Raw genomic sequence first — 12849 nt, 5'->3', positions numbered from 1 at the left:
TTTTTGTGAAAAAATAAAATAAACAAAAATTTAATTTAAAATTTAAATTCACTTTTAATTAGTAACAAATAAAGGTTATTTGTTAAAATTTGAAATTTTCAGCAAATATAAAATTTTATATATTCTATATATGTAAATAATTAATAAATTCGGGTACAAATTCATATATCTATTACTATTTATTAAAATTTAAATGAATTTTGATATTAAATATATAAGAGAAACTATTCATATTTTATCAAAATTCATTACAAATAATAAAATTTTTATTTAAATTTATTAATGATCTATTTATAATTATCAAAATCTAATATAAATGAATAATAACAAATATTTATTTATTTATTATCCATTTTCATTCAAAATGAGTAAAACCAACGAAGAAATATAATAATAAAAAAAAAGAAAAAAGAGAGGTCTAGTTAGGGTTGGTATCGGGTCAGGTTCATGATAGGTTTTATTCGTCCCGAATTCGATCATACCCGAAAATTTTTTTTTTTTTATATTTGAATCCGATCTTGACCCGATACTATATAAATCGTACCCAACCTGATTCGATCCAAAATTAATAAAATATTATTTTTAAATATAAATATTTAAAAATATCATTATATAAATATATATATAAATAAAAAATTAAAAAATAATTTTTTATATAATATCGGATCGGATCGGATTTATCTAAAATTCGAACTCGATCCAACCCAAAATCTGAATTAAAAAAAAAAAACGATCTCGTAAAATCAGATCGGATCAAAATTTATTGGGATCAGGTTGGATTCCCGTCCTAGGACCAGCAAAGGCAGAGGCAAAGGGTTATTAGCACCAAAGCTTTGACTCAAACGCGGTATTCAATTTTTTTCCTTGATTATTATTTATGGTAACGAAATTAAAATCAACATCCCCGGGTTTCCTTTCATTCTTACTAGAAATTAGAAAGTCAATTTGTTTTTTTTTTATTAACTATAGTTAATTTCTTTCTGTCAAAGTTGCTTATTTCCAATAATTTCAATCCAAACATGATAAAATCCCTTATCCATTAAAAAAGTTGAAAAAAAAAAAAGAATTACTAGAATTAACAACTTTATATTTTTTTACTTGAATTTATTTTTATTAATAATTTAAAATTTAATATATTATAAATAGATTACGTGATTATTGATAATAATTTTACATGTTATCGCAAAAAAAAAAAAATCGTAAAATCATGAAACATCAGTAAACTGAGTATTGAGAATGAAAGAATCATCTCAAGTAAATGCAACTTTGCAGCTCAAAGTAGTTTAGCTCTTCATCTTGACACCAACTCCCTTTAGATTTTCCTTTTCCACTCTTTTCAACAAGGCTTCCCCAATTCACCGACCTCCTACCAACTCTCCATTTGCTTAACATATACATAAGCCAACAATAATGATGGTAGATCCCCCCCACTACCATCCAATCGAAAATCTACTATTAAAGAGGTTGCAATCAAAATTTTTTTAAAAAATTATTAGTATTAAAATTTGAATTTCATATTTATTAAATATTATATTTTAAAGATAATTGAAAGAATTAATTTAATTAAATTATAATTCAATTTTATTATATTTTAAGTAAGATGAATTAATTATATGACTAACTAAATATTCTGATATTTAAATTTATTTTATTTTTATAATATGGTCATAGATATTCACGAGCTTTATTTAATTTTAGGTATCTTATTTTTTTATTTCTTTAACAAAATAAGTATCTTAATTTTTATTACAAAACACCAATTTGACTTAAAATTAAATAAGCATTGATAGGGTGGTAATCCGTTACATGATCATAAATATTTAAACAATGATTGGTATAAAAAAACTTCAAAAAATGTTTAAAGTTTGGTAAAATCATAAAGCGTAAGAAAGTAAAGTGATATCATAATTCATGGATTGACCTCATCATCCTGTCATGACTCATCGGCTGGGCCCCAAAAATCATGCAATTCTGGGACTTCACCAACCCCCGACCGGGTTGGCAGAAGGTTCAACCACCGAAATTCTCGGTCCAACCGGGATTTTCAATTTCCATATAAGCCCGTTGCGTTTCCTCTTTTCAACTCAGGTTACCATTCAAAGGCAATTGAATCTCTCAGTTTTAGGAACACAGGGAGGCAGAGAAAGAACCCTTGAGGATCTGTACCAATGGCAACCACTACACAAGAGAAGCAATCACAGGCTGGTAGGCACCAGGAAGTTGGCCACAAGAGCCTTTTGCAAAGTGATGCTCTTTACCAGGTATCGTCTTTAAGCTTCCAATTAAATTATTGTTTGATTAAGTTGAAACTTTCATTTTTAATCGAGGTTTTGACATTAGTTTTTTATTTTATTAATGGGATTTTGTTTTTGCAGTATATCCTGGAGACTAGTGTCTATCCGAGGGAGCCTGAATCCATGAAGGAGCTCAGAGAGTTGACAGCCAAGCATCCATGGTTCGTTTCTTGATTCAGATTTTCAAAATTTCACCACTATATGGACCTCCTTTGTGTTTTTCTCTCTCTCTTTTTTTTTGGATCGGGATTTTAACTATTGTTGATTTGATTGGAATGGTTGGAAACAGGAACCTTATGACTACATCAGCTGATGAAGGCCAATTCTTGAACATGCTTCTTAAATTGATCAATGCCAAGAAAACCATGGAGATTGGTGTCTACACTGGCTACTCTCTCTTAGCCACAGCCCTTGCTCTCCCTGATGATGGACAGGTAGTTAATGATTTTTCCAGACACAATCAAATGATCTATTTCAAGACACTCACAAAAAGAATTTATCCTTAAATGACACTGGAAATTAAAGTCATTTTTTTTTTTGCATGTTTGCAGATCTTGGCCATGGATATTAACAGAGAAAACTACGAGTTGGGTCTGCCAGTTATCCAAAAGGCTGGTGTTGCACACAAAATTGATTTCAGAGAGGGCCCTGCCATGCCAGTTCTTGATCAACTAGTCGAAGATGTAAATTTCACCAACCCCAACCATGTTTTTCTTTTTCCTCAGAAATTGTCAAAAACTGAGTTATTTCTATGTGGAAAAATTGGCAGGAAAAGAATCATGGATCCTTTGATTTCATCTTTGTGGATGCTGATAAGGACAACTACTTGAACTACCACAAGAGGCTAATCGATCTGGTGAAAGTAGGTGGTTTGATAGGCTACGACAACACCCTATGGAATGGCTCGGTGGTAGCACCACCTGATGCTCCTCTCAGGAAGTATGTCAGGTATTACAGAGACTTTGTGTTGGAGCTCAACAAGGCTCTTGCTGTTGACCCCAGGATTGAGATCTGCATGCTCCCAGTTGGTGATGGAATCACCCTTTGCCGTCGGATCAAATGAACCACCACCACCACCACCCAAGGTTGACCACTTTTCATTCGGCACAAAATATTCGACGTCAATATCATATATGTATTTTCAATCTTCAACTCCCATCTTTTTATTTTTATTTTTATTTTTAATTTCAAATCTTAAAATTGTGTATTTTATCGTAATGCACGGTGGATGATTGAAGAATGCCACATTAATACGGTGTAAACTCAATTTGATATTTTTAAACATGCCTATCTACCTTATCAAATTAATTTCCAAGCTATAAATTTAAATCCTCTAATTTTAATATATACTTTAGTTAAAAAAATATTACATTCTTAAATTATCTCGATTCTGCAATCTTAAAATATTAATTTCAATAATATATCAATTAATTAAAAAAATAATCAGCATAAAATATTTATATTTATTAAAATTAAAATTTAATATAATTAATTTATATAATTATTTTTAAAGTAAGATACGACGTATAAAAAAAACTTTTATAATTGATCAATTTTATTTTATTTGTACTCGAGGATTGCGAGATCTACAATGCTTTATCTTAACAATTATATGGAAACTCATTCTTGTACACAAATAGTTTAGATTCCAAGCAAGCTACGATTATATCAGAAGGCTTTTACAATTAAGAATCATTATTCATGGCTAGCTGGCCTAAATTCAGGATACCTGATTGATGGAGAGGTTTCACTAGAAATTTTGATGGCAGCATGAAAGACCAAGTAGAAACCAAGCCTAAAAAAACAAAATATAAGTGTTAAAATCTCATCAAATTTTGGGAAAGACCCAAATTTGATCCGCCAATTAATTCGTTAAGGCAGGACCTTGTGAGTATTAATTTATTGAACAAAATGACAGCATATTAGTACATAAATTTTATTTATTAATATATAATTAAATTGTAGAAAATACCCATCACATTTCATTCTTTTTTTAATACAAATTGATTAAATTAATTTTAAAAAATTAAAAAATCATTTAAAGGTCAACAAACTTTGTCCCATGGTGGGGTTCTAATTTTTGTTGTGTTCGATTAAATTACTCAATTAGGCTTCCAACTACCAACAACCGTATATCCAGTAATGATGACCTTTATTCTTATCTTTCACTGTTTGGATAGCGATCATTTTCTTTGGTTAATGAACATGTTCAAGGCATAGTTGGTGGCTTATTAATGATTGAATTGTTAAGTGAATTTGTTTTACATTTAAGAAGAAAAGGTTATTATCACCGGTGATTTTTAAATTATAATAAAATATTTAATTAATAAAATTTATTATTTAAACTATAAATGAATCAATTAATATGTTATTTAAGAATTATTTATTCATTATTATTTAAAATTAATTATAATAAAAATAAATATCATATTAATTAATAAATTTTATTATTTAAATATATTATAATTTATAAATTATTTCATGATATTAATCCAACGACAGGACAAAGAGGCTAAAAACATATATCCTAAAAATTTATAAAAATAACAGAACTTAGAATTTAATCTTAAAATGGAAGGAAAGAGGTAGATCAAATAATTTTTATATTTGTGTCGTAAAAAATATTAAAATTTATATATTTATATTATATTTTATATAAAATTATGTATATATAAAAATAGAAAATATAATTTTTTATTAAATTTATATATAATAATAATAATATTATTATTTTTTAAATTATATTATATTTATATTATATTTTAAATTATCAAAAAAGGAACGAAATAAAAATATAAGCCCAAGAACCTCTGATTTCCGACCGTCTATTCAGTAGTTTGGAAATAAACCAAACAATAATGATAAATAAAAAAACAGTTGCAACTTGATTTATTTTATTTTTCGTTGGAATTTGGCCCACATCTGCTCTGCAGAGAGTGAAAGGGGGAGACGAAGGGGCTGCGGAGATTTAGGTTTGAGAGGAACTGGTGAGCCAACAGACACCACTCAAAGACGAAGGCGCCCACTGTTGGTAGAGGGAGTCAATCAATCACCCATCATTGATGCCATCCGCGGACCTACTCTTTGAAAACCTCGCCATCCGAGCCTAGGACACCAAGGTACTTAATAAATTCTTTTAATAAATTGTTTCTTTTTGTTTTCTTCATTTATTCACTTTGTTGGACATATATCTGTTTAGCCGCTTATCACCGCCAATCTTACCGCGGCAAAAAATTTCTTAAATTCTGTGCCCTGCATTAGGTAGTTGAACTGTTTCATCATTGATTAAATATTTAATTTTATTAAAAAATTTATTTGTTAAATTTTTCATAGAAAATAATTTTTTTATTTTTAAAAAAGAACAAAATTATTTATTCTTCTATAAAAATATCACAAAAATTTAAAATTTTATTTTTTATCTAATTTAAAAATTTGTAAATCTTCTCGATCTTTTAAAATTAAACTATTTAAAATAAGATTTTAAAATTTTTAGAATCTATTAATTTGTTTGGCCAATTCTCACTAATTTTGACATATTTTTTGAAAAACAAATTTATTATCTTGAAATTGGGATTTTCAAATTTCATTTGTAAGATTATATAAATGGATAATCTTGTTTTATAAAAATCTTTAATTTTTAAAAAATTTTGTTGTAATTTCAACAAATTTTTCATTTTTTTGGATAATCTTAGAATACGATATAAGAATTTATTGATTTGGATCTTAAAAAAATTAAAATGGTTTCATTACCTATTGTAAATGAATCCTTGGCGTTTCAAAATAATTGAGGGTGAAAAAAGTATACTATGTTAGAATATGATGCTAAAGCTTGAAATGGAAATTGAAATCATAACCTTTAGAATTACTAAATTGATTAGAAGAATCTTGTTTGGATTGCTTATGACCTACAAAGATTATAAACTTACCTCAAAAGTTTATTCTTAATCGAAAATTTGAAATTTTAAACCTGCATTCTCCATGCTGGATTTGTAATATTTTTTTTATTTTTAGATACATGCATTAAATATTTTTAAATGCAATGTATATAATTCAACTGTCAATTAATGCATTTTCAACTACTATCAAGATAAATGTAAAATAACTTCGGATATCATTACCGAAAATCCTGGATATCATCACTAAAAAATATAAATATCTTTAGATATCGTCATCGAAAATTTTTGATGAAATTAGAATACTCAAATATCATTATCAAGTGAATTTATTTAAAACTTGATTACTCAAATATTACCATAAAAAAAATGTAAATGCCTTTGAATATGACCATTTTAGAAAAATGCAAAATAAAATTTCAAATATCGCATTGAAGGATTCTTGATTACTCAAATTGTTGTAGACAAAAAAAATTATATTTTTAATAAAATTTTAATTAATTTTAAAATTTTATTAAAAAAATAAATTTTAATAAGTGATCAATCACACTTTAAAAAATATATATAATAACAACTTTTTGTGTTCTAGAGCTTTTTTACCTCTATTCATATGATTTGCTTAAAAAATCAATAAGATTATTATTAATTCATTTGATATATTAAAAAAAATTATATTAATATAAAAAATTATATAATCTATTTTTTAAAGATTATTTTTAAATTTTTATTTTTTAAAAAATGTTTTACAACTTAATTATTCGTCCTAATAACAAATTTTTCAATTGCTAAATAAATATAAAATCTAATGAAAGTTTTTTTTTTTTTTTATAATTTTCAACTATTATATAATCTTATTCATTTGATTTAAATTTTTTTGAATTATAACCACAATCTAACTCTTAGTTATTTATTCTGAATTTAAGTACACGAAAAAGAAGAACAAGGAGATACGCGATCGTCGTTGACGAGTGAGTTCCAGCGGGTGACAACGCGAACCAAGGGAATAGAACAATGAGGAACAAAAATTATAAGAGAAATAAGTATTTTCTGTAATATGTTTACATATGAACAAAAAGGTATATTAAATAGATATTTGAGGTAACCAAAGCCTAAACAAGTTGATCTTGAGTACAAAAAATGCAACTTACTTTGAGCTCAAGCTTGAGATTTATATGCATTGACACAACTGTATCCAACATTCCTCTATTTAGGCCATATCTACAAGAAATTCACAAAAAATTCGTAGTTAAATATAACAACGAGTCAAATTAAAATAAATTTTTATTTACTTCGAATTCAATCTAATTTATACTCATAATATTCAAACCTAACAAAATTTTTTTTTTAATTTTAAATATTCAAATTTAATCCAATTTTATATTCATAATATTTGAATTTAATAATAATTTTTTTATAAATAATCAAATCTGACGTGATCTGATATAATATAAAATTATATTCAATCCAATTCAACCTAAATTTAATAAAATAATATTTTTTAAAATATAAATAATATATTTTTAATATAAAATATTATTTTTTAATGTAAATATAAAATTAAATAAATATATAGGATTGGTTTGCCTAAAACCCAACCATAACTTTTTTTTTTTTTTTTTTAACTATTACCCAACCTGATTTTTTTTTATTACACGACTCAAAACCAATTTTTTAAAAAATAAAATAAACCTACCCTATGAGAAAGGGTCGGATTGAAACCTGTAAGAAATGAGTTGGGCTGCCATTCCTAATAACAATACATAAAATAAAAAAAAATATTGATTAAACTAAATCAATCAACAAAAGCCAACTCATTCCGTAAGCACAAGACCTAAGAATCCAACAAAACCACATCCATTAAAGCTATGAATCAATAATAATAAGGGTGCAAAGTCGAATATTCTTACTAAGGATCCATTGGATAGAACTATAATCAGACTTAATCATCCCTTTCCACATTATTTCCCAACACTTTACCATCACTGCTATCACACGACAATGTTTCTTATATAAATGAAATTAAAATTCGATCGTTACTTATATTATCAAGCACCATTAATTCATTAAAACCACCTAAGAGAAACCGACTATCTGAACCCCATAATTAAACTAATCAAGAACAAGAATAAGAAAATATACATAAATAGCAAGATGAAGAAATTAAAATTTTCCTTTCATGTCCACAATATTTCTACCAAGACTTGGAAACAGATGCGACCTTAACACTTGATTCCAAACACTTTCCTTCACACAAAATACAGTATGATAGTCATGAAGAATAAGTAAACGATTATGAGAAGTTGGTAATATTGGCTTCCTAACAAACACAGTATCACAGCAACAGCAGTAATTTGGTAACAAATAAATTCTGCTAAATGGATAAATCTCAAACCACCATTCATAAAACAAAATTAACATGCCAGAATGTGTCTAGAAGTAAAGCTGAACTAAAACAGTCCAAACAAACCATAAAATTTTTTCAACGGTAACTCTTCTGGAACCTCGCCCTAGCACCTCTTCCACCGAACTTCTTGGGCTCGCACCTCCTCGGATCAGCTGCTAGCAAGGTCCTATCGTACCTGACCAAAATATCCTTAATCTCCTTCTTGCTCTGTTCATCAACGTACTTCTGGTAAAAAGCGACGAGGGCTTTAGCGATGCTTTGACGGATAGCGTAGATTTGAGAAGTGTGGCCTCCGCCTTTGACTCAGATCCTCATGTCAACGCCAGCGAAACGTTGGCGGCCGAGAAGGAGAATTGGCTCGACGGCCTTGAAACGGAGGATCTCGGGCTTAACAAGCTCGATGGGACAGCCACTAATCTTGATAAGACCACGGCCTCTCTTGCAGTGCGTTACGGCCACAGCTGTCTTCTTGCGGCCGAAGCATTGCACGGACCCGATCGGTGCCCTTTCCGCCATTTTTTAGTGCAGATATAAGGCGTTGCGTTTGCCTAAAGTGAAAACCCTAGCGAAGGAAAATGACAGCGCGTTAAGATATTTATACATGGGAGGGCTTGGGGTTTTTGAAAGGATCGCGGTGCGTTTCAAAAGCCCAAATATCTGTATTTGGATTATAATTGGCCGCATTTAGAACCATTCTTATATTTTAAATCATTTGGTACATAAGTGATAGATAAAATAATATAATAATTATTTTATATTATATTTAATTTATATTTAAAATAATAATAAGATTACAAAAAAATTAATTATTTTTTAACATAAAATGATTCAATCTTTTTAAAATAAAAATAATTATTTTTAATTCATAAGATTGAACTTACGTATCTTAATATATCTTAAAAATTAAATCAATAATTTAAGTTATATAACATTTGAAAAAAAATAATTTTGATCCAATAAATAAATTATTTTATCTTAAATTTTACACATATCAAATATTAAATAAATTAATATTATTTAATTTAATCTTATTAATAATATTATTTTATATTATTATATCACGATTTTATATATCAAACATATCTTAAATTTATCAAAATAAACTTCTAACCGTGTATTTTTTTGGGTCGGGCTTAAAGTCCAAATACTTCATACTCGTATATTAATATCAGAATACAGGAGTGTATTTATTTTGATTTCCCTGGTGTTTTCAGGAGTTTTGTTTTTTTTAACATCCTCTTTAAAAATTTATAAAATAATGGATAAATTTATCACCGTACCAGAAGCAAAAATCTAATATATAGAAAAGCCAGGAGAGTAAAATAGGTTAATCAGATCTAAAACAAAAGCATACCATAGGGCAAAGTGTTGAAGAGTGTTAGTTTTTGGCATATTCAACGTTCTTCAAGTGGCAGTTGGGTATGGAAAAAGCTGCTTAAGTTTAAACGGCTAGCTTCCCCTAATAGATTCATTCCACTAATCCCTCTCTGTTGCTAAGGTGGGTTGGTAACAAGATCTGGTATGTATAAAACTGCAGAAACATGAAATGCTATACCAGACAAGCAACATGGAGTGGACAGGGACAAGATGCTTTGGTTTCACCATAACATCCTCAAGCATGGGCTGTTCGCTTGGATGGCTATCATAAACAAGCTGCTGGATGCCTATTCCCAACCGACTTTCCTCTTGGCATCTTTCTACTGCCAATTGCTTTCTTTGTATGCAAGCTGATGAAGATAGCGTGTATTTTTTCTTCCCTTGTTAAATCTTTGCCTGTTGTAACATTCAAACTAGCTTAAAATGCATGTATCTATTTCATTCGGATGAAAAGGAACAAAAGGAAGTTTGGAGGAGGGAAAGCTCATGAAAAGTTTACATAACAAGACTTCTCTCAGGCAAGAAAGGACAGCATGTTTTTCTTTGTCAGAATTGGAGACTTTGATTCCTTGTAAATTTTAGTTTACATTGTACATGTTTATACTTGCAGTATGGTCTTTGTTAGTTCTGCTACACTATTCTTTGTAGCAAGTTACATCCTTAAGTTCTTGGATAACTAAAAATCTACCATTTATCCCCGAAAATAGGAAATAAAAGGAGGAAAGCTCCAAAAGAATAACAATACCACAAGAAGATATGCAATATCATTGCCTACAGAGTTCCACCAGTTGATTAAGTGAACAAGGGAGAAGCTAGGAACACAAAATTATATGAGAAATATTACAACTAATTTCTCACTGTCAAGTTAAGCTAAAGCAGATGGAATTGTCAATGGATCTTAATGCCCAGTTTCAGCATATCAAAATCTTCAATCTTCAAAAGTTCATGTATATTTTCTATAATGCATGTTTACATATAAACAAAAAAGTATTAAATGCATACTTGAAGTAATCAAGCCTAAACAAGCTGAGCTTTAGTGCGAAAAAAATAACTTACTTTAGCTCAAGCTTGAGAGTTCAATTCAATTTCATTCACTACACCTCTACTTAAGGCCATTTCCTTCATTGAAACACTTTTTCTATAATTTCCAACTATGTCTTCATTAGTCTCTCTTACCAGTGGTTCGGTTTTTTTGGATAATCCGAAAAAACAGTTCAAAAGAATCATAAATAATCCTCGAATAGACAAACGAAACACGAAAAGCAGCAGGAATATATCAAATAAAAAACCACAACAACCTTAGGCTAATATCTATAGATTTATGCAATGAGTCTGAATTAACATTAAAGCAAAACAAACGTTTAAAATTCTGAAACTCAGTCATAGCTAATTTTATCCCACATAACAGAACTTAGTTCAAAATGAGCATAACACCATATCATATCTTGAAACAACAAAACCCAGTTTTCCAAACAAACCATAAAATTTTTTCAACGGTAACTTTTCTGGAACCTTGCCCTAGCACCTCTTCCACCGAATTTCTTGGGCTCGCACCTCCTCGGATCAGCCACCAGCAAAGTCCTATCGTACCTGACCAAAATATCCTTAATCTCCTTCTTGCTTTGCTCATCGACGTACTTTTGGTAAAAAGCGACGAGGGCTTTAGCAATGCTTTGACGGATGGCGTAGATCTGAGAAGTGTGGCCTCCGCCTTTCACTCGGATCCTCATGTCAACGCCAGCGAAACGTTGGCGACCGAGGAGGAGGATTGGCTCGACGGCCTTGAAACGGAGGATCTCGGGCTCAACAAGCTCGATGGGACAGCCATTGATCTTGATTAGACCACGACCTCTCTTGCAGTAGGTTACGGCTACCGCTGTCTTCTTCCGACCGAAACATTGTACGGACTCCACCGGAGCTCTTTCCGCCATTTTTTGGTTTAGGGTTTCGCAGATAAGAGTTTTGCGCTATGCTTAATGTGAAAACCCCAATCGTGAGGCGTTAAGAGATTTATATAGGGCGGTGGTTTAGGGTTTTGAAAGTGTCAGACAGTAATTTGAAAGCCCATGGCTTCTTTTTGGGCTAAAATTGAGCCGAATTTAATAACATTTTAAGGACTGTCCATTTTAAGAGATTAGATCGGATAAAATTTGGGCCAGACAAAATCCAATTTTGGTTGAATCAATCAAGAGGTGACACGTCTTTAAATTTTAACATTTATAATTTTTTTTTTATTTTCGTATTACGAGATCTTTTGTAAGAAATATAAGAGTTTATAATCTATTGTGATTTGTTTGGTGTTTTTAGGAGCTTTTTATTCCAAATTAATTCTACATTTTTTTAATAATGGAGTTGTTTATTGTTTAATGCTTACGAATAAGGTTAAATCAAAATAGTAAACTGAAAATTTAATTATTTCGCTTTAGTATTTTTGTGTATGCATAATCTTTTTAATGATACTTTAATTAATCACAACATTTATTTTATTTTTACATGCATATATATATATATATAAAATAAATGATTAACTTACATTAATGTTAATGTTATATGATTTTTTTATTTTTGAATGAAAATGATTAAGATTAAAATTATTATTTTAATTCAATTCAAATATGAATGTAATTTTGATTTAAAAATTAAAAAATATATAAAACGCTTATATTAATATAAGTAAATTTCTACTCTATTTATTTATATATTTCTCATTAATAAAGTCCCATAATCTAATTCCTCAAATTTTATTATCCGTACATAAATTTTACACACAGACAATATATACATATATTATACATGGTTGTGTTTCATATATATATATATATATATATATATATATATATATATTATACATGAGGTGGGGGACATCTTACCTTAAACACTT

At 28.9% G+C, this 12849-nt stretch overlaps 2 protein-coding genes and 1 pseudogene across 2 annotated transcripts; 1 reads left to right on the top strand and 2 right to left on the bottom strand.

Annotated features, from left to right (window-relative positions):
• The first annotated feature begins 2074 nt into the window (after nt 1-2074).
• LOC111282333 (caffeoyl-CoA O-methyltransferase-like) lies at nt 2075-3598 on the top strand. Its single transcript, XM_022870373.2, has 5 exons — nt 2075-2261; nt 2376-2455; nt 2584-2728; nt 2846-2977; nt 3064-3598. Exons 1-5 carry the CDS (start codon nt 2169-2171, stop codon nt 3355-3357), a joined length of 744 nt encoding a protein of 247 aa, XP_022726108.1. The 5' UTR covers nt 2075-2168; the 3' UTR covers nt 3358-3598.
• A 4868-nt stretch (nt 3599-8466) lies between these two features.
• LOC111282624 (small ribosomal subunit protein uS9-like) lies at nt 8467-9152 on the bottom strand (annotated as a pseudogene).
• Nucleotides 9153-11249: 2097 nt separating this feature from the next.
• On the bottom strand, nt 11250-12031 carry LOC111282622 (small ribosomal subunit protein uS9). Its single transcript, XM_022870779.2, has one exon. The coding sequence runs from the start codon at nt 11897-11899 to the stop codon at nt 11459-11461; it is 441 nt and encodes a 146-aa protein (XP_022726514.1). The 5' UTR covers nt 11900-12031; the 3' UTR covers nt 11250-11458.
• Nucleotides 12032-12849: the final 818 nt, after the last annotated feature.

The sequence above is a fragment of the Durio zibethinus genome, chromosome 5 (genome assembly GCF_047325235.1).
Source record: "Durio zibethinus cultivar Kanyao isolate XHJ-2024 chromosome 5, ASM4732523v1, whole genome shotgun sequence".
Lineage (NCBI taxonomy): Eukaryota > Viridiplantae > Streptophyta > Magnoliopsida > Malvales > Malvaceae > Durio > Durio zibethinus.
Note: the sequence above shows the minus strand (reverse complement) of the source record. Positions and strands in the feature narration are given on the sequence as shown.

Bases quoted from the DNA above. Each gene is read 5' to 3' on its own strand.
- LOC111282622 (XM_022870779.2), bottom strand. From the start codon at position 11,899: ATGGCGGAAAGAGCTCCGGTGGAGTCCGTACAATGTTTCGGTCGGAAG.
- LOC111282333 (XM_022870373.2), top strand. From the start codon at position 2,169: ATGGCAACCACTACACAAGAGAAGCAATCACAGGCTGGTAGGCACCAG. The intron at 2,262-2,375 runs GTATCGTCTTTA...TTGTTTTTGCAG, and splicing joins AAAGTGATGCTCTTTACCAG to TATATCCTGGAGACTAGTGT. The intron at 2,978-3,063 runs GTAAATTTCACC...AAAAATTGGCAG, and splicing joins TTGATCAACTAGTCGAAGAT to GAAAAGAATCATGGATCCTT.